The sequence below is a fragment of the Enhydra lutris genome, unplaced genomic scaffold (genome assembly GCF_002288905.1).
Source record: "Enhydra lutris kenyoni isolate GAN:26980312 unplaced genomic scaffold, ASM228890v2 scaffoldscaffold62, whole genome shotgun sequence".
Taxonomy (NCBI): Eukaryota; Metazoa; Chordata; class Mammalia; order Carnivora; family Mustelidae; genus Enhydra; species Enhydra lutris.
In genome coordinates, this window is record NW_019154146.1 from 2,269,902 (window position 1) to 2,295,357 (window position 25,456).

A 25,456-nucleotide genomic window follows, 5' to 3' on the forward strand; every position below is an offset into this window, starting at 1 on the left:
GACAGAGAGAGAGAGACAGCGAGAGAGGGAACACAAGCAGGGGGAGTGGGAGAGGGAGAAGCAGGCTCCCCGCCGAGCAGGGAGCCCGAGGCGGGGCTCCATCCCGTGTGCGTGAAACACTGATAACACTCATCGTTCATTCCGTTGGTGGTATGTGCGTCGCAGGGATATTCTGAGGTCGCCGAAATTCTTTTACCCAAACCCTAAATCCAGACGTGCGCTCGGGACCATCACAGGACTTGGCCACAGTCACATGACTTCCTCCCTCCGAGGCTGCACTCCCAGCTCCTTTTTCTAAAACATGACCACTTTTCTCGGAAATGACCGTTGCTCCTGTCCCCGAAGGCTCAGCCTCCCAGAGTCTGAGGTGACAGTAAGAGACGTGAAGAGTCACCGAGTCTTAGACCCGGAGTCTTGCCCCGCTGGGGTAAAGCAGAAATTCCTTAGGACGGGGAGGAGCAGGGTCGTGGGGCTGGGCAGTCGGGTACGGCCACGAGAAAGGAAAGTGGGACGCAGTGAACTTGTGAAATCCGTAGGACAGCCAGCCGCCCGGGCCGAGGAAACAACGTGCCGTCAGCGAGTGGGACTGGGCGCCCCCAGCCATGGGCGCGTCCCGCATCCCTGACAACCCTATCCCCATCCCGTTTCAGTCGTACCTGTTACTGAATTTTATCACGCGCTCCTCGCAGATCTGTGTGTATTCCTTGGCCTTTCCTGCTGGAAGATAAGTCCTCAAAGTCAGGAAAGATTTTGAACATCGTAAGTATTTGTATCCCCAGCACAAAAGGAACAATGCTTGATATGTTCTAAATTTTTTTTTTTAAGTGTCTAATAAAGTATTTAACTTTGCCCAAAAAGAGGTGTTGACCTTTGGTCTCAGCAGCCAGGAGGTCATCTCTGTTGGGAGGTCATGCTTGACGGAGATATGATTTCCCCGGGGGCTTTGGGCCAGCCAGATGGTAACACTGTGATGAGGCTCGGGGCTCTGGGTCACACAAACCAGCCAGCCCTCCAGGACAGAAGGAGCCTAGGACGGGCCACATGGAAGCTCGGCCGCCCTGACGGGACGGACCTCGACGAGGCGTTTGGATGCCAAGGCTGCAGCTCCCCCCGCTGACAATGCTTGATTGGATACTGAGAATGTCACTCCATCCCTAATCCACGACAGGACAAAGGAAGCTCCACACTTATTACTTTCCTAGACTCTGTCCCATGCACCTTCTCCCTCCCTCAGTGGATTCCAATCTATGCTTTTTCTATAATAAAATGAAACTCTGAACAAAATAATGTCCAGTGAGTTCTCGGGTCCTTCTAGAGAATCGTCAAAACTGGGGGTGGTGTTGGAGACCCCTGACTTAACAATCGTGTGTGAGAAGAAGTGGCCTTGTAGGGACTGTCACTTCAATCCCCGCCACTGGCTGACCTCGAAGCGGCTGACAGGAAAACCCAATTTAGTCTTCCACCTGCTTATCCTCAGACGCAAAAGAAAAACTGGAAAGGAAAAGGAGAATTAAAGGCTGTGCTGGTTTGAAGCACAACCACAATTTGAAGATTCCGTTTTCATTTAAATTTGGGAACAGGCGTGTGAGTAAAGCATACATAAAAACTTCTCTTTGAGAAGAGGGAAGCTTCCTTAATGAGAAGAACATTGAAGAAATAGTAATAGTGATTGAAAATAGAGTTCCTGGGGATAATAAGATTTACTAAGACAAGATCCCCAAGGGAGAAGCTGATATAGCGCACCTTTAAAAGACAGGAAGTAAAGAACAATTCAGTCTCTTAGAAATAAGGAAGATGAATGAGTACTGAGAAAAAGAAGCAGAATTTTAAATTCTGTTATTTTTATTTCCCATATTTAAACACAAAAATATGTAATAATTATTAATTTTTGTGTTGTCTAATGAGCTGGGCTGGCTATGACTTAGAAGGTGTCTGGCACACGCTGAAGTCCGCAGTTACAGGGTAGCTCTGAAAGTCTGTCGCTGTCTTCAACGTGTTGTGAGGAGCACATCTGAGTCACTTGTGTCCCTGAAGAGTTAGCTGCCAGCTTCCTGGGCGTCCTCCTGTGCCGACAGCCGTCGCAGAGATGAAGCAGATGGCCTCCGGCGACCCTCCCCGGGAGCTGGCCGAAGCTGTCCACAGTGAGTGTGCCACTGGCGAGTCCCTGTCCACAGAAGGCATCACCACGGTGGTGCCGTTGGGACACTCCCACAGTCTGGATGCTTGGACGACTCTCCACAGGTACCTTCTTAGAAAACAGAGAGACAGGTGATCCTGCCTGATGCAGAGGTGGGCAATGTGTAGGCCGGGGGTCCAGCTGGAAAGGAAAACTCTGGGTCAAATCACCTGAAATCAGGTAAATCAATGACCCTGGTGGGGTTCTGGAGATGCGGCCTTTTTATGACACAGAAGGGAACCGTGGTTAACTGGGGGGCAGCAGAGCCGTGTGGTCAAGACCCCCAGCTCTGGTTGGACTCGGGGCTGAGAGGATCCTGCTCCTGCCATTTGCTGAACTGTGACCTTGAGCAAAGAACGAACCTCTCTGGGCCTCCACTTCTTCGTGCACAACACAGAGCTTAACACTGACCTACTTCCCTTCACTGCTGCCTGTGCCCCGCGATAGCATGGGCGAGCGCGTGGAGAGCCACACACCAGACAAACATGCAGCAAACCTTAGTAGCTATTACTGCTGAGACGTTTCTCGGTCTAAAGTCTGGTATCCGAAGGGAAGACATCGGAGCACCCTTGATGACAGGCGCAGAAGGAAGCTCGATGCTGGGAGCGGAAGGAGTTTTGTTGCCGGCACACGGACGTCAACAACGGCAGCTGAAAGTGCCCCGGCACACCAGGGTGCGGCGTGCAGGACTGTATTTGTAACAGAATCTCAGACACGCATGACCCTGCAAGGGGCTGTCACCTTCACTTCTCACTCAAGACGCCGGAACACAGGCGTTCCTTTGGTTCCCCCAAATCACACTGCCACTAAGTGCAGAAGCCAGGGGTGGAATGAAAAAATACTTGTCTCCAGAGCTCAAACCACACTAAACAGAACCAAGATAAGTGAGGCTGAACGGTGGGTCAGGACCCAGGTGAGTAGGGCTCACTGGTGGGTCAGGACCCAGGTGGGTGAGGGTCAACAGGGGCTCAGGACCCAGGTGGGTGAGGGTCAACAGGGGCTCAGGACCCAGGAGAGTCAGGGTCAAGAATGGGCCAGAACCGAGGTCAAGCATGGTCCACCATGGGAAGGGATGACTGAATTCATCTTGTATCTCATGACCTTGACTTTCTGGTGGAATCTATGCATCTTGGCCAGTCATCAACTTCATTTCTCTCAAGGCCAATGGAGTCTGACAGGTCTAGATCCTAATCCAGGTCTCATAGGAGGGAGGGGAAGCTCCTCAACAGAAAATAAAACGGGACAAAATAAAAGGACAATCGGAAAGTGGGCATCCGTGAGTGAGAAGACCGGGCCACCCAGAGCGTCTTCTGCGATGCCCAGGACCAGGTCTGGGTGCCCATGTGTGAAACGGAGCCCACGCAGGAGAGCTTCAGTAAGTGTCCCTCCTCTGGGGCTTCCCCACGAGGCATATGCAAGCTAGAGAAGTCTTTGGTTTCCATCCTGATCTACCCGTGTAAGGACGAGACGACGAGGCGCACGGAAGCCACTGAGGCTCCACGGGCAGAGCCGCAGGTGTGTCCCTGTGCTCCCCAGACATCCCGGACATCGGCGCTCAGCGAAATGCCGGATGAAATCAAGCGAAACACAGTTTCCCCTTTTCAGGACAAAACAAAACAGAACAAAACTGCAAGGGTTTTTTCCCTCCCCTCTGATCCTCTTTCCCCAAACAAATTTTAGTTTGCTTTTGACTTCATCCTGATGCTGGTTCAGTCCTTTTTCTCGCTGAGAAAATGCAGAACTCATACAGAAACCCTGGGGCGGGAAAAAGCGCGTTTCTCTCATTTCGTGGGAAGGAGCCTCCCCGGAGCCCGGGCTCTCGGCGCCCCGCGGCTCTCAGGCGGGATCCAGCGGCGGGGCCATCGCCATCGCCATGCCCGCCGCCAACTGCTCGGCGCCCAGCGCGGCCGTGGAGGTGACCGTGGGCGCGCTGCTCGCGCTGGAGTGCGCGCCGGGCCTCCTGGGCAACGCCGTGGCACTGTGGACCTTCTGCTTCCGCCTGAAGGTGTGGAAGCCCTACGCCGTCTACCTGCTCAACCTGGTCGCCGCCGACCTCCTGCTGACCTTCTGCCAGCCCTTCCACGCCGCCTTCTACCTGAGACGGAAGACCTGGCCCTGGGGACGCGCGTCGTGCCAAACCCTGCTCTTCCTGCACGTCCTCAGCCGCGGGGTGGGTGTCGCCTTCCTCGCGGCCGTGGCTCTGGACCGCTACTTCCGGGTGGTCCACCCTCGGCTGAAGGTCAACCTCCTGTCCCTGCGGGTGGCCTGGGGGGTGTCGGGCTTCGTGTGGCTGCTGCTGCTCGGCCTCACCCACCAGAGCCTGTTCGTCTCGGAGGCCGCGTGCCCCGGTCCGGAGCCCCGGGGAGGCGCGTCCTTGAGCCTGCTCTGGCAGGAAGCCCTGTCCTTCCTGCAGTTTATCCTCCCCTTCGGCCTCATCCTGTTCTGCAACGCCGGGGTCATCAGGACCCTCCAGAGGCGCCTGCGAGAGCCAGACAGACAGCCCAAGCTGCAGCGGGCCCGGGCGCTGGTGACGGTGGCCTTGGTCCTGTTTGCACTGTGCTTCCTGCCCAGCTTCCTGGCCCGCGTCCTGGTGGCCGTCTTCCGCGGCACGGGCGGCTGCGGGGTCCTAGGAGCGATGGTGCACGTGTCCGACGTGGCCAACGGCCTCAGCTACCTGCAGAGCGTGCTGAACCCGGTGCTGTACTGCTTCTCCAACCCCGTCTTCAGATGCTCCTACCGCAAGGTCTTCAACACCCTCAGAGGCCGAGGCAGGGAAACTGAGGCCCCGGGGGACATCAGAGACTCCTACTCCTGAGGCCGGCCAGCCCTCTGGGCCCCGGGGGCACAGGAAGGGCGGGGATCTGAGCGCTGACGACCAGCACTGAGGGTTGCGGGGAGAGGAAACTGAGGCCGCGCCCCAAGGAGCAGGACCCACGCGTCGGCACCCCTGCGGCCAAGCTTGGACCCACACGGTCTGCGGGATTTCCTTCTGCTCTTCTGCCCCATCAGACGGCAGAGCGGAGAAGCAAGTGGAGCTCCTTTCCAGCCACGACAATGCTGACCTGGAAGCAGGCTGCCGCCACGTCCTCATGCGAGGTGTTCTCGTGGGTCCGTCACGGGACCGGGGAGGCTGAGCCGCGCTGCCCTCACTCTGTCTGGTCTCGGTGAGTCGTCCGCCTTCACTGTCCCAGGAGTCTGCTCCCCTGCCACTGCGCAGGCCTGCGCTGGCCGACCCGGGAAAGTGGCAGGCGGGGCTCGAGGCCACGTTCGGGGGTGCACACCTCACGGGGCTCCCCGCTTGGCTCTGCCTGGCACATAGCGTTTCTAGTCTGTCACACTTCGCTTTGTCTGCATAGACGGTACATGATGCCGGAGACAGCACAGTTCCCTAGTCTATTATAAGAAACACCTTCCTACTAAATTTCTCAAAACTGCTGAGAATGTCTCTCTTGAGGTCTGAATGTCTAGATGCTTTTGAAACTCGCTCGGCTTCCTGGCTCCGAGAAGTCACCGTAGTTAATGCCTCGCAGAGAAATGCACAGCGCCAGGCACCAAACTGCACGTGAATCGGGGCTTTCCACCTGACGGCGGGGCCCACCTGCCACAGAGGGGTCCCCGGGGACCTGCCCAGTCCCGGGAGGCCAGGCAGGACCGGGGGCCCACCTGAGCCCAGCCCCGGCTCTCCTGCCACGGCCGCATGGTCTCATGTCATGCTCTTGAACGATGCCCCGCAACGGGAGCTCACGAGGGTGACAACAGTTCGAAAGTCTCCTTCCCGACTGCTTTGTCTTGTTCTCTGTTCAAACCTGGCCCCAGAAGGGACGCCCCAAGATGCTTAGAGGAAGGACAGGTCTAGTGTGTGCAGAGGCCCAGCCCGTGGCCTTCCCGGGACCTGCACCTGCCTCGTCCACGCGGACAGACCCCGCCTTTCCCCGGGCCGCCCCATGACCTTGGTAATAACCAGGGTGAAACATGGTGCCTGAGGCCAGAAGAAACGGCAACGCTCCCTCCTGCTTGTTCGCTTGTTCGGAAGCAAAGTTACGATGCGAGCGGGTCCCTGCTGCTGTGCTCTGCCGAACACGGTCCCCAGAGAGCAGCGAACCTGCTCAGTGAGCCTGGCTCCTGCTGGCGGGCGTCAAGTCCCCTCCAGTGAGTGGACGCAGGCGACTGGCCTGCAGCTGCGGCCGCACAATCACGCGGGAGCTTCGGATCAAGTTCTCTGCCCTCAACACCGTCTACATCGCGTCCGTATTCTTGCCGTGGGCTCAGGGCACGCGCCGTCCCACACGACGCTACTCGTTAAAAATCTAGTGTTTAACGTAACCCTTTTCCACGTCATGATAAACTCCCCACAGGCTTTCTTCACTCGATCCCCCGTAATCTGTCCAGATGTTTCTTAACCGTTTCACCGAAGACAGACACTGAGAGCTGGTGCCCTCTGCTCGGGTAAATCAGGCTATGAGGCCACACAGCCCCCCGGAGACCTCGCTGCGGCCCTGCCCACGCCAGCCGCCTGAACAGGCTCCCGGCCCAGCGCCAGGCTCTGCCGAACCTTCCCAGCAGGGCTGTCTCCGGGCTCCTTGCCAGGCGAGCCAGCTTTGTCCAGGAGCTTAGCCGTGGGCTGCACTCCCTCCCCGCAGTCCCTGCTCATTAGCCAGGCGACCGGGGGTCTTATGCCAGCAGAGCGCTGGCCCTCTTCCTCTCTGCTCCTGCCCGCTGGCAGGTGGGGGACCCAGGATCTCTCAGAACACCCTGAGGCTTTGGTCAAACTCAACTTTCTGACTCGGTCAGTCTGGGGAGTCCCGGCACCCCCGGGTTTTTGAGCCCCTTAGTTAACTCCGGGAATGTGCAGTGGAGCCGTCTGCCCTGGGTGAGTAGCCATGGTCAGGGCCCTTGGGTCGGCTCCCCGTTCTGCCACTCTGAGCTTTGAGACCTGGGACAAACCATGCAGCTGCTCTGAACTTCCCTGGTCTGTGAAATGGGGGTGACAGCACCCGGCCTGTGGGATTATTGTACCGGTGAGGAAGATCACGTATGAGCCATTGAGCACGGAGCCTGGCGAGCCTCAGCCCCCCGTTCGGGTATGACGCTGCCGTTTTCAGGTGACCGGTCTAGTCCCTCAACTTTCTTTAATCCCTGAGCAGACTGTGTGCCCTTTGGGGACACAGCAATTTGCCTGTGCACCGCCAACACGGGGCCTGAAGCGGGACAGGCGGTCAGTGACCTGGAGGTCGCAATATTCTGCTAACTCAAAGGTTTACTAGGATTCTTTCTTTCTGGTATGTCCTTTCCAGATCTTCTGTGAGGCTTCCGTCGGCCCCGAGCGTGATTCCACACATCTCTGGGAGGGGACAACGTCTCTGTCTGCCGTCAGGTTCCGGGTCCAGTGACCCCACCTCTAAGGATGTTTCCCTGGGATCGTGTCCTGTCACTCCCCTCACAGAAGCCTCAGAAAGTTGTCTTCTTGAAGACATACGGGGAGGAAGGGGGATTTTGTCCTTCTCCAAACTGTTTTCTCTGAGTAAGGAAATGAGTCAGAAGGAAAGTGTGGGCAGGCAGCAAACGATGGGCCCCAGAACCACAGTGACTTTGCTGTCAGCAGCGAGTTTTACTTTCTTTTCTCCATTGACTCGCTTCTTCTAATGCAGCAGGTGCACGGTCTCATCTGTGAGTCTGGCAAATCTCAGCATTGTCCAGAAGGATGGCCAGCAGCCCGAGTTCCAGTCTGAGCGATGGGTTTCTTTCCCTACTCAGAAGGGACTATCAGTGTTTCCAAATTCTCTCAATGTCATTTTTTCCCCTAAAATCCAGTGGGCCACGGATCCCTCTTTGGCTAAAGAAAGCCCCCCAGGTTCGGGAATACTCGGAGCTCTGCCTTACTCCCCACCCACCCTTCCTGGTCCGTCCCCTGAGTCGGACCCTTCCTAAAGCCCCTGACCACACCCCCCAGCACGCCACACGTTACCCGCGCCTCCCCGCCCCGCAGGCCACCCGCTGGTGCTCACACCTGCTTTCCCTCCTCATCCCCTCCCTGAAGCTTGGAAGGTGTCCACTTATCTTTGTGTCCCCAGCACTGGGCACAGGGCCTGGCACACGGCAGACACGGACTATGTTTGTGGAATCAATAATAAACACATGAACAAATTAACCTGATTTAAAGTTAACACATTAACTTTCTTAATCATCTAATGGGTTTTATTAAAATATACTTTGGAATTCTGGATCCACAGGCAAACTTAAAATATCTTTAAAGGGTATTCTAGGAAAACACTAATACAGATGAAAACATGACGACTGGAGAAAGCTTGTCCTCTGTACTTCCACAGTCACCTCTGCCACTGAATCAGACTGTGATTTATTTAGGGCTCGGGATCATGAACTGCGCAACTCCCTGCGGGTTGGGTCAGCGACTGTCAGAGACTCCTAGAACACACCACCAGTGTTCGTGGACTCCCCGAAACCGCCAGCCTTGCACACCCCCCTCTGTATGTTGTACATCATGTGAGATTTGCCATCTTAACCGTCTTGTCATGGTGCAGGGACAGCAAGGATATTCACACTGAGGAGCAGCCATCACCACCGTCCATCTCTAGAACTTTCCATCTTCCCCAGCTGGTGCTCTGACCCATCCAGCCGGAAGCCCCACCCCCGCCCCGCCTCTGCTGCACACCGCCCCCCCCCCATGTCTGTGTATCTGTGTGTATCTGTGCATGTGTCTGTGTTTTTAATCCTCTCTGTCACCTATATCCTTTGACCCGCTCAGAGTCCCACGGCTCAGGGAGCAGCCGGGGGTCCGATGTGGGGCAGACACGCCTACAGGGAGCAGAGGCACCACAGGGAGGAACGGGGACGGGGTGGAGCAGAGCTGCGCGTCCCCAGCAGGAGCTCTTGGTCTTGGGCCGAATGTGTCTGCAGAGCTTCAGGGCTCTGGCTGGGATTTCGAGCTACTGTTGACCAGAAAGAAGCAAAGGAAAAATCCTCATACAAGGGGAACAGAACCCCTCGGGTGACTCGCAAGTTTAGTCCATGTCTGTAATGACGAGCGTTGCAGATACGCACAAATGTGCTCTAAGTCTTCGTAAGACAAGCCTCACTGACCCGCTGTCCTGGTGGAACAGTTTCCAACTTCGTCACGTGCGAAGTCTCTAACGGAACACGGCGTGTCCCCCGAGGGAGGAACTGAGCTGTGTTTCTGATATTGTATCTATTTTATGTGAAAATATCTTAGGATTATAAAGATTATTTATATTTTATCTTTATTATTAGAAAGATGATGATAAAGATTGAACACTAAATTAAAAATACTCCACAAACTCAGAGAACGTCTTATTTATTTTTAAGGAAGGAGTCGTTGATGCGAGGAACAAATCTTTGGATTTCCCAGCATAGGAGAAAACGGGATCCAAATGCTGCATTTGTCATGAGGGAGCAGTAGAGCCCTGAGCCCCAGGGCCACGCAGGCAAGGGGAAGACAGGGAAGGGGAGAGGAGCGGCCGTGGTGGGTCATCCCAAAGCAGAAGAGAAACGGACACCAGAGAAGTGTGTGTGAGGTGCGGGACGGGAGGGGTCCCGGACCCGAGTCACACCTGAGGGCAGAGAAGGACAGAAGAAGCCGTGGGGAGGGGAACATGGGGGCATCTTGGAGACTGAACTGCATCTGCTCAAGTGTGATGCTCGTGTGGGTGAAGTTGGAGAAGGTCCTTGTCCTGAGGGGCCTGAGGGCGTCCTCAGTGACTCCCACAGGCTGCATGGACCACGCACCTGGGGAGAGAGCACGCGGCCCTGCCCTGAGCAGGGATGGACTGAGGTGACGTTCCACGGTCCTGCGTGAATTATGACTCTCGGTCTTCTCCGTGGCTTTGAAATGGCCCAGAGTAAAAGGTGGGAGGAGAAAAAGCATCAACACCAGTTTCATAAATACCAAAACGCAACAGCTAAGATTTAAAAAAAGAGTAAATGGATTTCTTGTAGGGAGGGGAAGGTCTGGGATGGGGCAGTGGGTGAGGCCCTGCTAATTCTTCTCATGAATCCCACAGGACCTCTTGCTTCTGTAAGTTATGTGCATTTATAATTTGATAAAAGAAAACTGTAAATATAGATCGGGTTTTAATTTCTTTACCACGCCAATAAAAGAAAAAATTATTTTTTTAAAATCAGTTTCGAGAGCCTACCTATGACATGAAAAATGAGAAAAATGTCAACATAGAGGGCATCTATAGGTTCCTTTTAACCCCATTTTTAAACCCCAATTTAAGTGTTTTCCTATGAGATATTTAAATCACAACATTTTTAAATAACATGTAATTACTTCACCTACTACGTTTATGCAAGACCAGTAAACGCAGATTCAAAATCATTCTCGCCAAAGAAACCAGCAGCATCACACTTTTCCTGACAGCAAAACAGGGGCCTGTGAACGCGTTCATGTCCTCTGGTGCATTTCTCCTCGGTGTGTGGCCTGGACTCCGCCACCTTCGAGAGAGGGCAGCGCAGAAGAAGAAATCCCTACCCGAGCCGGCCTCCGCCACAGAAGGGTTATCTGATCTGGGGAAAGTCACATTATATAGGGTTTGAACTCAGTTTTTAGTTCCCCTTTTAGGTCGGAATTCTCAAAGAGGGCCCCAGTCTGTGACGCCAGTGGAGGCCACAGTGAGACGCGGGTGGACAGCCAGTGCACTTCCACGAATCCACCAGCCACGGCCTCGGACGCGCCCGCTTGCCGGCACCCGGGGACCCACCAGGTGTCATCCAGCCCCACACGGTCCCACCGCACGTGACACGGTCCCACCGCACGTGACACGGTCCCACCGCACGTGACACGGTCCCACCGCACGTGACAGACAGGTAATGGTGTCTCTTACAGATACGTTTCAGCAGAATCTCGTTAGAGCTTCGGCTAAAAATCTTCCTGTAAGACACAGACATTTATTACATGACAAGAAGTCACAGTAAAGATTTCGCCTCCTGGTCATTATCGAGTCAGAGCTCTGCCAACCTGCACTTTCTAGATAGTTGCAAATAAATAAGAACGAATGTTGGTCTTGAAATTTTCTATCGGATGAAGACCAATTTTCTAACTTCTTGGATACGAATGGGTTGGCAATCTCTTGGGCCGGTGCTGAGCGGGTCACTGAGGGCCAAGGACAGATAGAAGACGTGGTCCCCCGTCTCTAGGAACCTCAGGCACACCTGGGCCATCGAGCCTCAGTGACGAGGGGACCGTCAGCACACAGACGGCACGGTGCCGACCAGGGTTCTTCCTCTGCAAGGAGGCGCCGGAAGAGGCCTTGAGCTGAGGCGAACTCCGAAGGACGAGAGAAAGAGAACGTGTCCAAACGGACCTGCCCAGCAGGGGAGCAGGGGGGAGGACAGCCCGCAGGCCAGCCCTGCCTCCAGCAGCGTGTGGGATGAGGCTGGAAGCCTGGGGTGGGCTCAGACATGCAGGCTGGTTGCACCTGGTGTGATAAGCAAGTGGCCACGTCCATCGAGACAGACCTGGGGGCTGCGGGAGCGGACTCTGGCGGAAGCATGTAAACACACAGGGAGAGGGAGAGCCCATTTAGAAAGCGTTAGTGACCCAGTCACACAGCCATGTCTACGCCAATGTTTTCCACATTTTACATGTGAATGAAAATTGTCTTCAGCAGAGTAATGGTCCCCAGGAAAGCCCACAGGCCGAGCCCCAAAACATGTGAATCTGTCACCTTTCCTGGCAGAGTGACTTTCAATTGATTAAGTCAGGGCTCTCAAGATGGGAGATTATCCTGGACCATCTGGGGGGCCCCCCCTTAATCACCCCTGTCCTTCAAGGTCAGAGTCCGGGAGAGAACTTGGCCCCTGAGCAGGAGGGAGAGGCTTGAGGAAGCGACGCTCCCCTTCGGAGACGGAGGAGGGGCCACGTGCCAAGGAACACAGGTGCCTCTGGGAGCTGGAGAACACAAGAGAGTGGACTCTCCCCGGAACCTCCGGAGGAGGGGCACCCCTGGCTGACCCCTGGGTCTTATTAGGCCCGACGGTCACACGCTGGTCTCCTGACCTCTGGCTCCATGAGAATTGTGGGCATTGGTTTCAGCCACCAGGTCTGTGGGGATCTGTGGCAGCGGCCCCAGGAAACAGGAAGCAGGAGGACGCCGTGTAAACTGCGCACATCTAGGCCTTACCCTCAGAAGCTGGAAAGGAACCGAAATGAAGAAAATCAAACACTCCAGCTCCTTGACGGGGAGAACACAGGTGACGGAGGGACTGAGGTTCTGATAGGGGAGGAGCGGCAGGGCCGCAACGCTCTGATTTCCAGCCAGAGGAAGGAGCAGTGGTGTCCTCCTACAGATGCGGGAGAAGAGGAGGCCTGACGCTGCTGGGAGGCAGAGAGAGGGTCTCAGAGGTGGCACGCCACGGTGCGGCTGCCCGGATGTCCCAGTGCAGGAGGCGAGGAGGACTGTGGGTCCCCAGCGGAGCCCCAGAGGCCCGCTGCACCCACAGACCAGGAGCGGAAGGAGCTGGATCAGGCTGTTGGAGGCTCGAGGAGAGAAGAGGCAAGGCCAGGGCAGGCTCCGTCCCCGGGACTGCAGACCAGGGGCAGGAGGAGAAAGAAGAGCGGGGCAAGGAAACAGCCTGAAGACTCCCAGGGACCAGACGTTGTGGGAAGCATGTTGTCAAACAGTGTCGGCCGCAGCTGGGCGCTCTGGGCACGTGCAGGAAGGACAGAGACGTTAATTGGGAAAACTTGGCCCAGGTCAAGGTCAGGTCAATAAATCTCCGGGGGGTTTGGTTTCCTCACCTGCAAAATGAGAAGTTGGGGTTAATTTCTAAGAGTTCACTCGCTCTAAAACATGCTGTGATTCTATGATTTAACGGAAAGATCGTTTGTAGCTGGTGACGCCCACTGAGTACCAGTTTGAAAACACAGTAGTGACCGTGCCTAAGGTGATCCCTGCGAACTGTTAGATTGACCAGATTATAACGTTCTTCAAATACTGGAAAATGGCTAAATGTAGCCAAGATGTCTTAGTTTGGGGCGTAACTGTCTCCCCTGCTCCACTGAGGGCCTCAGGCTGAGAAATGCAGCTGGTCCTGAATGGGGTCCACTGTGAACCTCAGGTCCTCTTCTCTCCCTGTATGGGCAGATCCGTTGTCCCCTGGAAGTTCCCTCTCTGCCTGCTAAGCGTCAGGTCAAAGGCCTCTTGCTCCCCGGCTTCCCCAGAACTGGGAGGACTCCTGTGTGAACGTGGCTTCACTTTCTGTTTGATTGTGATAAAGGGAGAAAGGTACTTGGTTGATAAAATGTGATTCTCTCAGGATTCCTTCCCCTCCAAGTCTGTGGGGACCAGCACTCGCCCACAGGAGGACGGCTCGACCGGCAGCTCAGCAGGGGACAGGCAGGCTTGTCACGACCTCGAGCCCAAAAAACAGGAAAACGAGGGCTTCTCCCCCAAACTCACAGCTCTGCAGCCAGAGCGCAAGGACACAGAGAAGAGAAAGGCGGCGGCGCTTCTCAAGGATCAGGCTCTGAGAAGTGTGTTTCATTTATTTTCATTTTTTAGAAGATTTTATTTATTTATGTTTGCAAGAGAGAGAGAGAGAACACAGGCAGGGGGAGGGGCAGAGGGAGAAGCAGACTCCTGGCAGAGCAGGGAGCCCGATTCGAGGCTCGAACCCAGGACCCAGGATCATAACTGAGCTACAGCAGACGCCTCACTGACTGAGCCACCAGGTGCCCCTAAGAAGTACGTTTTAATCAGAATTACAAACACTCCCATCCCTGTGTCTGCTCCTCTGCTCACTGACAAAGCGTGAGGCCCAGGTGTCTCGTAGAATAATGCACCCTGAGGGGAAACTGAGACTCCCCCGCGAGTCGCCAGAGGGGCCGCCTGGTCTCTCTCTAAAACATAAATTAGTAAAAACTGCACGTCGAATGGAGGCAAAGCCCCTTGTGAGCCGCGTCTAGCAGCACCGACTCTATCTTGTCCGCACGACCTCCTGGAAGGAAATTCTCTGCACGGCAAGGTTATAAATGATGTTTTTCCTTTTTGACGCTCCTGGTGCCTGTATTTTCTATATCGAAGAGATCATTTCTGTTATTAGAAAATAATCACAAATTTAAGGATTCAATTATTAGGTTGTGAGTTTGCACTGTGCTGGGCCAGTGCTGGGCGCCAGACGAAGGTCAGGGCCTGCGGCCCGCACGGATGGCCCGTGGGCTCCACGCCCCTCCCCCCATGAGGAGAGAGAGGACATTTGTGGGACCAGCATGTCGCCCCGGCCTCAGGAAAACCAGAACCTGAAGATCGCTTCCAACAGGCCTCGCAGCTACAGACACGGCCTGTGCTGGCCTATCGCACCGGGAGGGAAAGAAGCCCGGAAAGGAGAAGAGCCAGTGCGGGGGGCGCATCCACACCTGGGGTCCCCGCCCTGATCCGGGAAGGGCGTGGGTCAGGGATCGGGAAGAAGCGCAAACAATACTTACGCTGGACACCATTTAATTTTTTAAGATTTATTTATTTGAGAGAGAGAGAGAAAAAAAAAATACCCTGTGAGCAAGGGGCGGAGGGAGAGGGGAGAATCCCCAGCATGCAACACTGAGCGAGGAGCCCCACTCGGGGCTCCATCTCACCACCCTGAGCTCACGACCTGAGCTAAAACCAGGAGTCAGACATTTCACCGACAGAGCCCCCCAGCTGCCCCGACACCATCTACGATTAAAAATACATGTGTGGGGGCGCCTGGGTGGCTCAGTGGGTTAAGCCTCTGCCTTTGGCTCAGGTCATGATCCCGGGGTCCTGGGATCAAGCGCTGCGTCGGGCTCTCTGCTCGGCGGGGAGCCTGCTTCCCCCTCTCTCTCTGCCTGCTTCTCTGCCTACTTGTGATCTCTGTCTGTCAAATAAATAGATAAAATCTTTAAAAAAAAAAAAGTGTGCCTCTGCTTGGGGGAGGGGGTGTCACAGCTCCTGTCTTTTCCCTTTTCATCGTGCTTTTCTGTGTTTTCCACTTCTACGCATTGAGAATACGTCAGATGTGCAATCAGGTAACATTCAAGATTATTCTACGAAGATGCTTTGGGGGTTGTAAATGGGACTCGACCGTGGTCAGGGTGCCCCAGATTTGCTGAATGAGCAAATAAGTGAATCACGTACTTTAAACGATCAGTCTCAGAAAAGTCCATTTTTAAATGCCATTTCTGGCTATGTTTGATCCTTTCTCCAGCAGCGGTGAGAGGACAGCCCTGAAAACCTACTCCCATCCTCCAAGACTGCCCCAACTTCTGCTTCCATCCACATCTTCCTCTCGCACGTCCGCCTCGCAAGAGCCAGGGGCTTTCCGTCCTGAACTAGAAACTGTTCCCCTTTAACATGTGTCCCAAAAATGGTGAAAAATTTGTTGGGGGTTTTCTTGCTGTTGTTTTAGTTTGTTTGGCTTTTTTTTTCTTTTTCTTTTTTCATTCCACTAGGAAGCACCTTTCTGCACTTGACCTGTGTGGGAGTTTGAGTATAATCATTCACAACTTTTTTGTAGGGTTAACATTTTTCTACAACAATAACTTATATCCCTAATGATTTCTCTTTTTTTTAATATTTTGTTTATTTATTTGACAGAGAGAGAGAGACAGCGAGAGAGGGAACACAAGCAGGGGGAGTGGGAGAGGGAGAAGCAGGCTCCCCGCCGAGCAGGGAGCCCGAGGCGGGGCTCCATCCCGTGTGCGTGAAACACTGATAACACTCATCGTTCATTCCGTTGGTGGTATGTGCGTCGCAGGGATATTCTGAGGTCGCCGAAATTCTTTTACCCAAACCCTAAATCCAGACGTGCGCTCGGGACCATCACAGGACTTGGCCACAGTCACATGACTTCCTCCCTCCGAGGCTGCACTCCCAGCTCCTTTTTCTAAAACATGACCACTTTTCTCGGAAATGACCGTTGCTCCTGTCCCCGAAGGCTCAGCCTCCCAGAGTCTGAGGTGACAGTAAGAGACGTGAAGAGTCACCGAGTCTTAGACCCGGAGTCTTGCCCCGCTGGGGTAAAGCAGAAATTCCTTAGGACGGGGAGGAGCAGGGTCGTGGGGCTGGGCAGTCGGGTACGGCCACGAGAAAGGAAAGTGGGACGCAGTGAACTTGTGAAATCCGTAGGACAGCCAGCCGCCCGGGCCGAGGAAACAACGTGCCGTCAGCGAGTGGGACTGGGCGCCCCCAGCCATGGGCGCGTCCCGCATCCCTGACAACCCTATCCCCATCCCGTTTCAGTCGTACCTGTTACTGAATTTTATCACGCGCTCCTCGCAGATCTGTGTGTATTCCTTGGCCTTTCCTGCTGGAAGATAAGTCCTCAAAGTCAGGAAAGATTTTGAACATCGTAAGTATTTGTATCCCCAGCACAAAAGGAACAATGCTTGATATGTTCTAAATTTTTTTTTTTAAGTGTCTAATAAAGTATTTAACTTTGCCCAAAAAGAGGTGTTGACCTTTGGTCTCAGCAGCCAGGAGGTCATCTCTGTTGGGAGGTCATGCTTGACGGAGATATGATTTCCCCGGGGGCTTTGGGCCAGCCAGATGGTAACACTGTGATGAGGCTCGGGGCTCTGGGTCACACAAACCAGCCAGCCCTCCAGGACAGAAGGAGCCTAGGACGGGCCACATGGAAGCTCGGCCGCCCTGACGGGACGGACCTCGACGAGGCGTTTGGATGCCAAGGCTGCAGCTCCCCCCGCTGACAATGCTTGATTGGATACTGAGAATGTCACTCCATCCCTAATCCACGACAGGACAAAGGAAGCTCCACACTTATTACTTTCCTAGACTCTGTCCCATGCACCTTCTCCCTCCCTCAGTGGATTCCAATCTATGCTTTTTCTATAATAAAATGAAACTCTGAACAAAATAATGTCCAGTGAGTTCTCGGGTCCTTCTAGAGAATCGTCAAAACTGGGGGTGGTGTTGGAGACCCCTGACTTAACAATCGTGTGTGAGAAGAAGTGGCCTTGTAGGGACTGTCACTTCAATCCCCGCCACTGGCTGACCTCGAAGCGGCTGACAGGAAAACCCAATTTAGTCTTCCACCTGCTTATCCTCAGACGCAAAAGAAAAACTGGAAAGGAAAAGGAGAATTAAAGGCTGTGCTGGTTTGAAGCACAACCACAATTTGAAGATTCCGTTTTCATTTAAATTTGGGAACAGGCGTGTGAGTAAAGCATACATAAAAACTTCTCTTTGAGAAGAGGGAAGCTTCCTTAATGAGAAGAACATTGAAGAAATAGTAATAGTGATTGAAAATAGAGTTCCTGGGGATAATAAGATTTACTAAGACAAGATCCCCAAGGGAGAAGCTGATATAGCGCACCTTTAAAAGACAGGAAGTAAAGAACAATTCAGTCTCTTAGAAATAAGGAAGATGAATGAGTACTGAGAAAAAGAAGCAGAATTTTAAATTCTGTTATTTTTATTTCCCATATTTAAACACAAAAATATGTAATAATTATTAATTTTTGTGTTGTCTAATGAGCTGGGCTGGCTATGACTTAGAAGGTGTCTGGCACACGCTGAAGTCCGCAGTTACAGGGTAGCTCTGAAAGTCTGTCGCTGTCTTCAACGTGTTGTGAGGAGCACATCTGAGTCACTTGTGTCCCTGAAGAGTTAGCTGCCAGCTTCCTGGGCGTCCTCCTGTGCCGACAGCCGTCGCAGAGATGAAGCAGATGGCCTCCGGCGACCCTCCCCGGGAGCTGGCCGAAGCTGTCCACAGTGAGTGTGCCACTGGCGAGTCCCTGTCCACAGAAGGCATCACCACGGTGGTGCCGTTGGGACACTCCCACAGTCTGGATGCTTGGACGACTCTCCACAGGTACCTTCTTAGAAAACAGAGAGACAGGTGATCCTGCCTGATGCAGAGGTGGGCAATGTGTAGGCCGGGGGTCCAGCTGGAAAGGAAAACTCTGGGTCAAATCACCTGAAATCAGGTAAATCAATGACCCTGGTGGGGTTCTGGAGATGCGGCCTTTTTATGACACAGAAGGGAACCGTGGTTAACTGGGGGGCAGCAGAGCCGTGTGGTCAAGACCCCCAGCTCTGGTTGGACTCGGGGCTGAGAGGATCCTGCTCCTGCCATTTGCTGAACTGTGACCTTGAGCAAAGAACGAACCTCTCTGGGCCTCCACTTCTTCGTGCACAACACAGAGCTTAACACTGACCTACTTCCCTTCACTGCTGCCTGTGCCCCGCGATAGCATGGGCGAGCGCGTGGAGAGCCACACACCAGACAAACATGCAGCAAACCTTAGTAGCTATTACTGCTGAGACGTTTCTCGGTCTAAAGTCTGGTATCCGAAGGGAAGACATCGGAGCACCCTTGATGACAGGCGCAGAAGGAAGCTCGATGCTGGGAGCGGAAGGAGTTTTGTTGCCGGCACACGGACGTCAACAACGGCAGCTGAAAGTGCCCCGGCACACCAGGGTGCGGCGTGCAGGACTGTATTTGTAACAGAATCTCAGACACGCATGACCCTGCAAGGGGCTGTCACCTTCACTTCTCACTCAAGACGCCGGAACACAGGCGTTCCTTTGGTTCCCCCAAATCACACTGCCACTAAGTGCAGAAGCCAGGGGTGGAATGAAAAAATACTTGTCTCCAGAGCTCAAACCACACTAAACAGAACCAAGATAAGTGAGGCTGAACGGTGGGTCAGGACCCAGGTGAGTAGGGCTCACTGGTGGGTCAGGACCCAGGTGGGTGAGGGTCAACAGGGGCTCAGGACCCAGGTGGGTGAGGGTCAACAGGGGCTCAGGACCCAGGAGAGTCAGGGTCAAGAATGGGCCAGAACCGAGGTCAAGCATGGTCCACCATGGGAAGGGATGACTGAATTCATCTTGTATCTCATGACCTTGACTTTCTGGTGGAATCTATGCATCTTGGCCAGTCATCAACTTCATTTCTCTCAAGGCCAATGGAGTCTGACAGGTCTAGATCCTAATCCAGGTCTCATAGGAGGGAGGGGAAGCTCCTCAACAGAAAATAAAACGGGACAAAATAAAAGGACAATCGGAAAGTGGGCATCCGTGAGTGAGAAGACCGGGCCACCCAGAGCGTCTTCTGCGATGCCCAGGACCAGGTCTGGGTGCCCATGTGTGAAACGGAGCCCACGCAGGAGAGCTTCAGTAAGTGTCCCTCCTCTGGGGCTTCCCCACGAGGCATATGCAAGCTAGAGAAGTCTTTGGTTTCCATCCTGATCTACCCGTGTAAGGACGAGACGACGAGGCGCACGGAAGCCACTGAGGCTCCACGGGCAGAGCCGCAGGTGTGTCCCTGTGCTCCCCAGACATCCCGGACATCGGCGCTCAGCGAAATGCCGGATGAAATCAAGCGAAACACAGTTTCCCCTTTTCAGGACAAAACAAAACAGAACAAAACTGCAAGGGTTTTTTCCCTCCCCTCTGATCCTCTTTCCCCAAACAAATTTTAGTTTGCTTTTGACTTCATCCTGATGCTGGTTCAGTCCTTTTTCTCGCTGAGAAAATGCAGAACTCATACAGAAACCCTGGGGCGGGAAAAAGCGCGTTTCTCTCATTTCGTGGGAAGGAGCCTCCCCGGAGCCCGGGCTCTCGGCGCCCCGCGGCTCTCAGGCGGGATCCAGCGGCGGGGCCATCGCCATCGCCATGCCCGCCGCCAACTGCTCGGCGCCCAGCGCGGCCGTGGAGGTGACCGTGGGCGCGCTGCTCGCGCTGGAGTGCGCGCCGGGCCTCCTGGGCAACGCCGTGGCACTGTGGACCTTCTGCTTCCGCCTGAAGGTGTGGAAGCCCTACGCCGTCTACCTGCTCAACCTGGTCGCCGCCGACCTCCTGCTGACCTTCTGCCAGCCCTTCCACGCCGCCTTCTACCTGAGACGGAAGACCTGGCCCTGGGGACGCGCGTCGTGCCAAACCCTGCTCTTCCTGCACGTCCTCAGCCGCGGGGTGGGTGTCGCCTTCCTCGCGGCCGTGGCTCTGGACCGCTACTTCCGGGTGGTCCACCCTCGGCTGAAGGTCAACCTCCTGTCCCTGCGGGTGGCCTGGGGGGTGTCGGGCTTCGTGTGGCTGCTGCTGCTCGGCCTCACCCACCAGAGCCTGTTCGTCTCGGAGGCCGCGTGCCCCGGTCCGGAGCCCCGGGGAGGCGCGTCCTTGAGCCTGCTCTGGCAGGAAGCCCTGTCCTTCCTGCAGTTTATCCTCCCCTTCGGCCTCATCCTGTTCTGCAACGCCGGGGTCATCAGGACCCTCCAGAGGCGCCTGCGAGAGCCAGACAGACAGCCCAAGCTGCAGCGGGCCCGGGCGCTGGTGACGGTGGCCTTGGTCCTGTTTGCACTGTGCTTCCTGCCCAGCTTCCTGGCCCGCGTCCTGGTGGCCGTCTTCCGCGGCACGGGCGGCTGCGGGGTCCTAGGAGCGATGGTGCACGTGTCCGACGTGGCCAACGGCCTCAGCTACCTGCAGAGCGTGCTGAACCCGGTGCTGTACTGCTTCTCCAACCCCGTCTTCAGATGCTCCTACCGCAAGGTCTTCAACACCCTCAGAGGCCGAGGCAGGGAAACTGAGGCCCCGGGGGACATCAGAGACTCCTACTCCTGAGGCCGGCCAGCCCTCTGGGCCCCGGGGGCACAGGAAGGGCGGGGATCTGAGCGCTGACGACCAGCACTGAGGGTTGCGGGGAGAGGAAACTGAGGCCGCGCCCCAAGGAGCAGGACCCACGCGTCGGCACCCCTGCGGCCAAGCTTGGACCCACACGGTCTGCGGGATTTCCTTCTGCTCTTCTGCCCCATCAGACGGCAGAGCGGAGAAGCAAGTGGAGCTCCTTTCCAGCCACGACAATGCTGACCTGGAAGCAGGCTGCCGCCACGTCCTCATGCGAGGTGTTCTCGTGGGTCCGTCACGGGACCGGGGAGGCTGAGCCGCGCTGCCCTCACTCTGTCTGGTCTCGGTGAGTCGTCCGCCTTCACTGTCCCAGGAGTCTGCTCCCCTGCCACTGCGCAGGCCTGCGCTGGCCGACCCGGGAAAGTGGCAGGCGGGGCTCGAGGCCACGTTCGGGGGTGCACACCTCACGGGGCTCCCCGCTTGGCTCTGCCTGGCACATAGCGTTTCTAGTCTGTCACACTTCGCTTTGTCTGCATAGACGGTACATGATGCCGGAGACAGCACAGTTCCCTAGTCTATTATAAGAAACACCTTCCTACTAAATTTCTCAAAACTGCTGAGAATGTCTCTCTTGAGGTCTGAATGTCTAGATGCTTTTGAAACTCGCTCGGCTTCCTGGCTCCGAGAAGTCACCGTAGTTAATGCCTCGCAGAGAAATGCACAGCGCCAGGCACCAAACTGCACGTGAATCGGGGCTTTCCACCTGACGGCGGGGCCCACCTGCCACAGAGGGGTCCCCGGGGACCTGCCCAGTCCCGGGAGGCCAGGCAGGACCGGGGGCCCACCTGAGCCCAGCCCCGGCTCTCCTGCCACGGCCGCATGGTCTCATGTCATGCTCTTGAACGATGCCCCGCAACGGGAGCTCACGAGGGTGACAACAGTTCGAAAGTCTCCTTCCCGACTGCTTTGTCTTGTTCTCTGTTCAAACCTGGCCCCAGAAGGGACGCCCCAAGATGCTTAGAGGAAGGACAGGTCTAGTGTGTGCAGAGGCCCAGCCCGTGGCCTTCCCGGGACCTGCACCTGCCTCGTCCACGCGGACAGACCCCGCCTTTCCCCGGGCCGCCCCATGACCTTGGTAATAACCAGGGTGAAACATGGTGCCTGAGGCCAGAAGAAACGGCAACGCTCCCTCCTGCTTGTTCGCTTGTTCGGAAGCAAAGTTACGATGCGAGCGGGTCCCTGCTGCTGTGCTCTGCCGAACACGGTCCCCAGAGAGCAGCGAACCTGCTCAGTGAGCCTGGCTCCTGCTGGCGGGCGTCAAGTCCCCTCCAGTGAGTGGACGCAGGCGACTGGCCTGCAGCTGCGGCCGCACAATCACGCGGGAGCTTCGGATCAAGTTCTCTGCCCTCAACACCGTCTACATCGCGTCCGTATTCTTGCCGTGGGCTCAGGGCACGCGCCGTCCCACACGACGCTACTCGTTAAAAATCTAGTGTTTAACGTAACCCTTTTCCACGTCATGATAAACTCCCCACAGGCTTTCTTCACTCGATCCCCCGTAATCTGTCCAGATGTTTCTTAACCGTTTCACCGAAGACAGACACTGAGAGCTGGTGCCCTCTGCTCGGGTAAATCAGGCTATGAGGCCACACAGCCCCCCGGAGACCTCGCTGCGGCCCTGCCCACGCCAGCCGCCTGAACAGGCTCCCGGCCCAGCGCCAGGCTCTGCCGAACCTTCCCAGCAGGGCTGTCTCCGGGCTCCTTGCCAGGCGAGCCAGCTTTGTCCAGGAGCTTAGCCGTGGGCTGCACTCCCTCCCCGCAGTCCCTGCTCATTAGCCAGGCGACCGGGGGTCTTATGCCAGCAGAGCGCTGGCCCTCTTCCTCTCTGCTCCTGCCCGCTGGCAGGTGGGGGACCCAGGATCTCTCAGAACACCCTGAGGCTTTGGTCAAACTCAACTTTCTGACTCGGTCAGTCTGGGGAGTCCCGGCACCCCCGGGTTTTTGAGCCCCTTAGTTAACTCCGGGAATGTGCAGTGGAGCCGTCTGCCCTGGGTGAGTAGCCATGGTCAGGGCCCTTGGGTCGGCTCCCCGTTCTGCCACTCTGAGCTTTGAGACCTGGGACAAACCATGCAGCTGCTCTGAACTTCCCTGGTCTGTGAAATGGGGGTGACAGCACCCGGCCTGTGGGATTATTGTACCGGTGAGGAAGATCACGTATGAGCCATTGAGCACGGAGCCTGGCGAGCCTCAGCCCCCCGTTCGGGTATGACGCTGCCGTTTTCAGGTGACCGGTCTAGTCCCTCAACTTTCTTTAATCCCTGAGCAGACTGTGTGCCCTTTGGGGACACAGCAATTTGCCTGTGCACCGCCAACACGGGGCCTGAAGCGGGACAGGCGGTCAGTGACCTGGAGGTCGCAATATTCTGCTAACTCAAAGGTTTACTAGGATTCTTTCTTTCTGGTATGTCCTTTCCAGATCTTCTGTGAGGCTTCCGTCGGCCCCGAGCGTGATTCCACACATCTCTGGGAGGGGACAACGTCTCTGTCTGCCGTCAGGTTCCGGGTCCAGTGACCCCACCTCTAAGGATGTTTCCCTGGGATCGTGTCCTGTCACTCCCCTCACAGAAGCCTCAGAAAGTTGTCTTCTTGAAGACATACGGGGAGGAAGGGGGATTTTGTCCTTCTCCAAACTGTTTTCTCTGAGTAAGGAAATGAGTCAGAAGGAAAGTGTGGGCAGGCAGCAAACGATGGGCCCCAGAACCACAGTGACTTTGCTGTCAGCAGCGAGTTTTACTTTCTTTTCTCCATTGACTCGCTTCTTCTAATGCAGCAGGTGCACGGTCTCATCTGTGAGTCTGGCAAATCTCAGCATTGTCCAGAAGGATGGCCAGCAGCCCGAGTTCCAGTCTGAGCGATGGGTTTCTTTCCCTACTCAGAAGGGACTATCAGTGTTTCCAAATTCTCTCAATGTCATTTTTTCCCCTAAAATCCAGTGGGCCACGGATCCCTCTTTGGCTAAAGAAAGCCCCCCAGGTTCGGGAATACTCGGAGCTCTGCCTTACTCCCCACCCACCCTTCCTGGTCCGTCCCCTGAGTCGGACCCTTCCTAAAGCCCCTGACCACACCCCCCAGCACGCCACACGTTACCCGCGCCTCCCCGCCCCGCAGGCCACCCGCTGGTGCTCACACCTGCTTTCCCTCCTCATCCCCTCCCTGAAGCTTGGAAGGTGTCCACTTATCTTTGTGTCCCCAGCACTGGGCACAGGGCCTGGCACACGGCAGACACGGACTATGTTTGTGGAATCAATAATAAACACATGAACAAATTAACCTGATTTAAAGTTAACACATTAACTTTCTTAATCATCTAATGGGTTTTATTAAAATATACTTTGGAATTCTGGATCCACAGGCAAACTTAAAATATCTTTAAAGGGTATTCTAGGAAAACACTAATACAGATGAAAACATGACGACTGGAGAAAGCTTGTCCTCTGTACTTCCACAGTCACCTCTGCCACTGAATCAGACTGTGATTTATTTAGGGCTCGGGATCATGAACTGCGCAACTCCCTGCGGGTTGGGTCAGCGACTGTCAGAGACTCCTAGAACACACCACCAGTGTTCGTGGACTCCCCGAAACCGCCAGCCTTGCACACCCCCCTCTGTATGTTGTACATCATGTGAGATTTGCCATCTTAACCGTCTTGTCATGGTGCAGGGACAGCAAGGATATTCACACTGAGGAGCAGCCATCACCACCGTCCATCTCTAGAACTTTCCATCTTCCCCAGCTGGTGCTCTGACCCATCCAGCCGGAAGCCCCACCCCCCCCCCGCCCCCGCTGCTCACCCCCCCCCCCCCCCGCCCCCCCCCCCCCCGCCCCCCCGCCCCCACCCCCCCCTTTCCGTCTCTGGGGACAGCCCCGCAGGGCCAGGGCCCGGAGCAGAGCTAGCGAGCTAGGACACAACTGTCTTTCTGCTGCTGGCTCACTTCCCCGGCGCACGCGCTCCCAGGCCACAGCGCGGGTCAGATTTCCTTCCTCGCTGCGGTGGACCGGGCGGTCTGCTCGTGGGTGCGGCCTGCGTTGCTTCCACCTCTGGGCCCCCGCGCGGTGCTGCTGTGACCGCGGGTGCGCACGTCCCCGCCAGACCCGCCTCCAACCCCTCCGAGTGCGTAGGCTCCAGGGCGACCGCGGGATCGTGTGCGTGTCTATCGTCCACTCCCGGAGGATTCGCCACCGCTGTCCGCACGTGGCTTCTCCACTGCACAGTCCCACCCGCACGCTCAGGGTCCCGGCGCCGCCCTCTCCACCCTGGCACCTGTCTGGGGCGGGCGCCGCAGCTCCAGCCTCGGGGGCGCGGAGCGGACGCGTACCTCTGACCAGAAGAATCCCTGAACCTCAGAGACCAACAGGAAACCCTGTCCCGTGTGCGCGCACGACAGCCAGGCCTGCGCGGGGCTCGCTGGGGGCCTGGGATCTCACACCGCAGCCTTCCCAAGGAACGCACCGGCCACAGGACCGCCCCGGTGAATTCGGTCAGAGCAGCCCTCGCCTGGATGGAGAGGCCACGGAGCCCAGGCCCTTCCCGCGCCCCAGCGCTGCTGAGCCGCCCCCAGCACCAGCTCCTTGCCCTGGGCTCCCTGCAGACGGCCCCGCACCTACTCCCCCTGCGCCCGCGGCATCCGGCTGCTGCCTCCC

At 55.9% G+C, this 25,456-nt stretch overlaps 2 protein-coding genes across 2 annotated transcripts; both read left to right on the forward strand.

Annotated features, from left to right (window-relative positions):
* Positions 1-1,866: 1,866 nt before the first annotated feature.
* LOC111158730 (12-(S)-hydroxy-5,8,10,14-eicosatetraenoic acid receptor-like) lies at positions 1,867-6,551 on the forward strand. Its single transcript, XM_022520965.1, is given in 2 exon segments — positions 1,867-3,940; positions 3,942-6,551. Coding segments are annotated over 2 exon segments (1,113 nt in total). The 5' UTR covers positions 1,867-3,877; the 3' UTR covers positions 4,992-6,551.
* Positions 6,552-17,626: 11,075 nt separating this feature from the next.
* LOC111158729 (12-(S)-hydroxy-5,8,10,14-eicosatetraenoic acid receptor-like) lies at positions 17,627-22,311 on the forward strand. The gene is given in 2 exon segments (XM_022520964.1): positions 17,627-19,700; positions 19,702-22,311. Coding segments are annotated over 2 exon segments (1,113 nt in total). The 5' UTR covers positions 17,627-19,637; the 3' UTR covers positions 20,752-22,311.
* Positions 22,312-25,456: the final 3,145 nt, after the last annotated feature.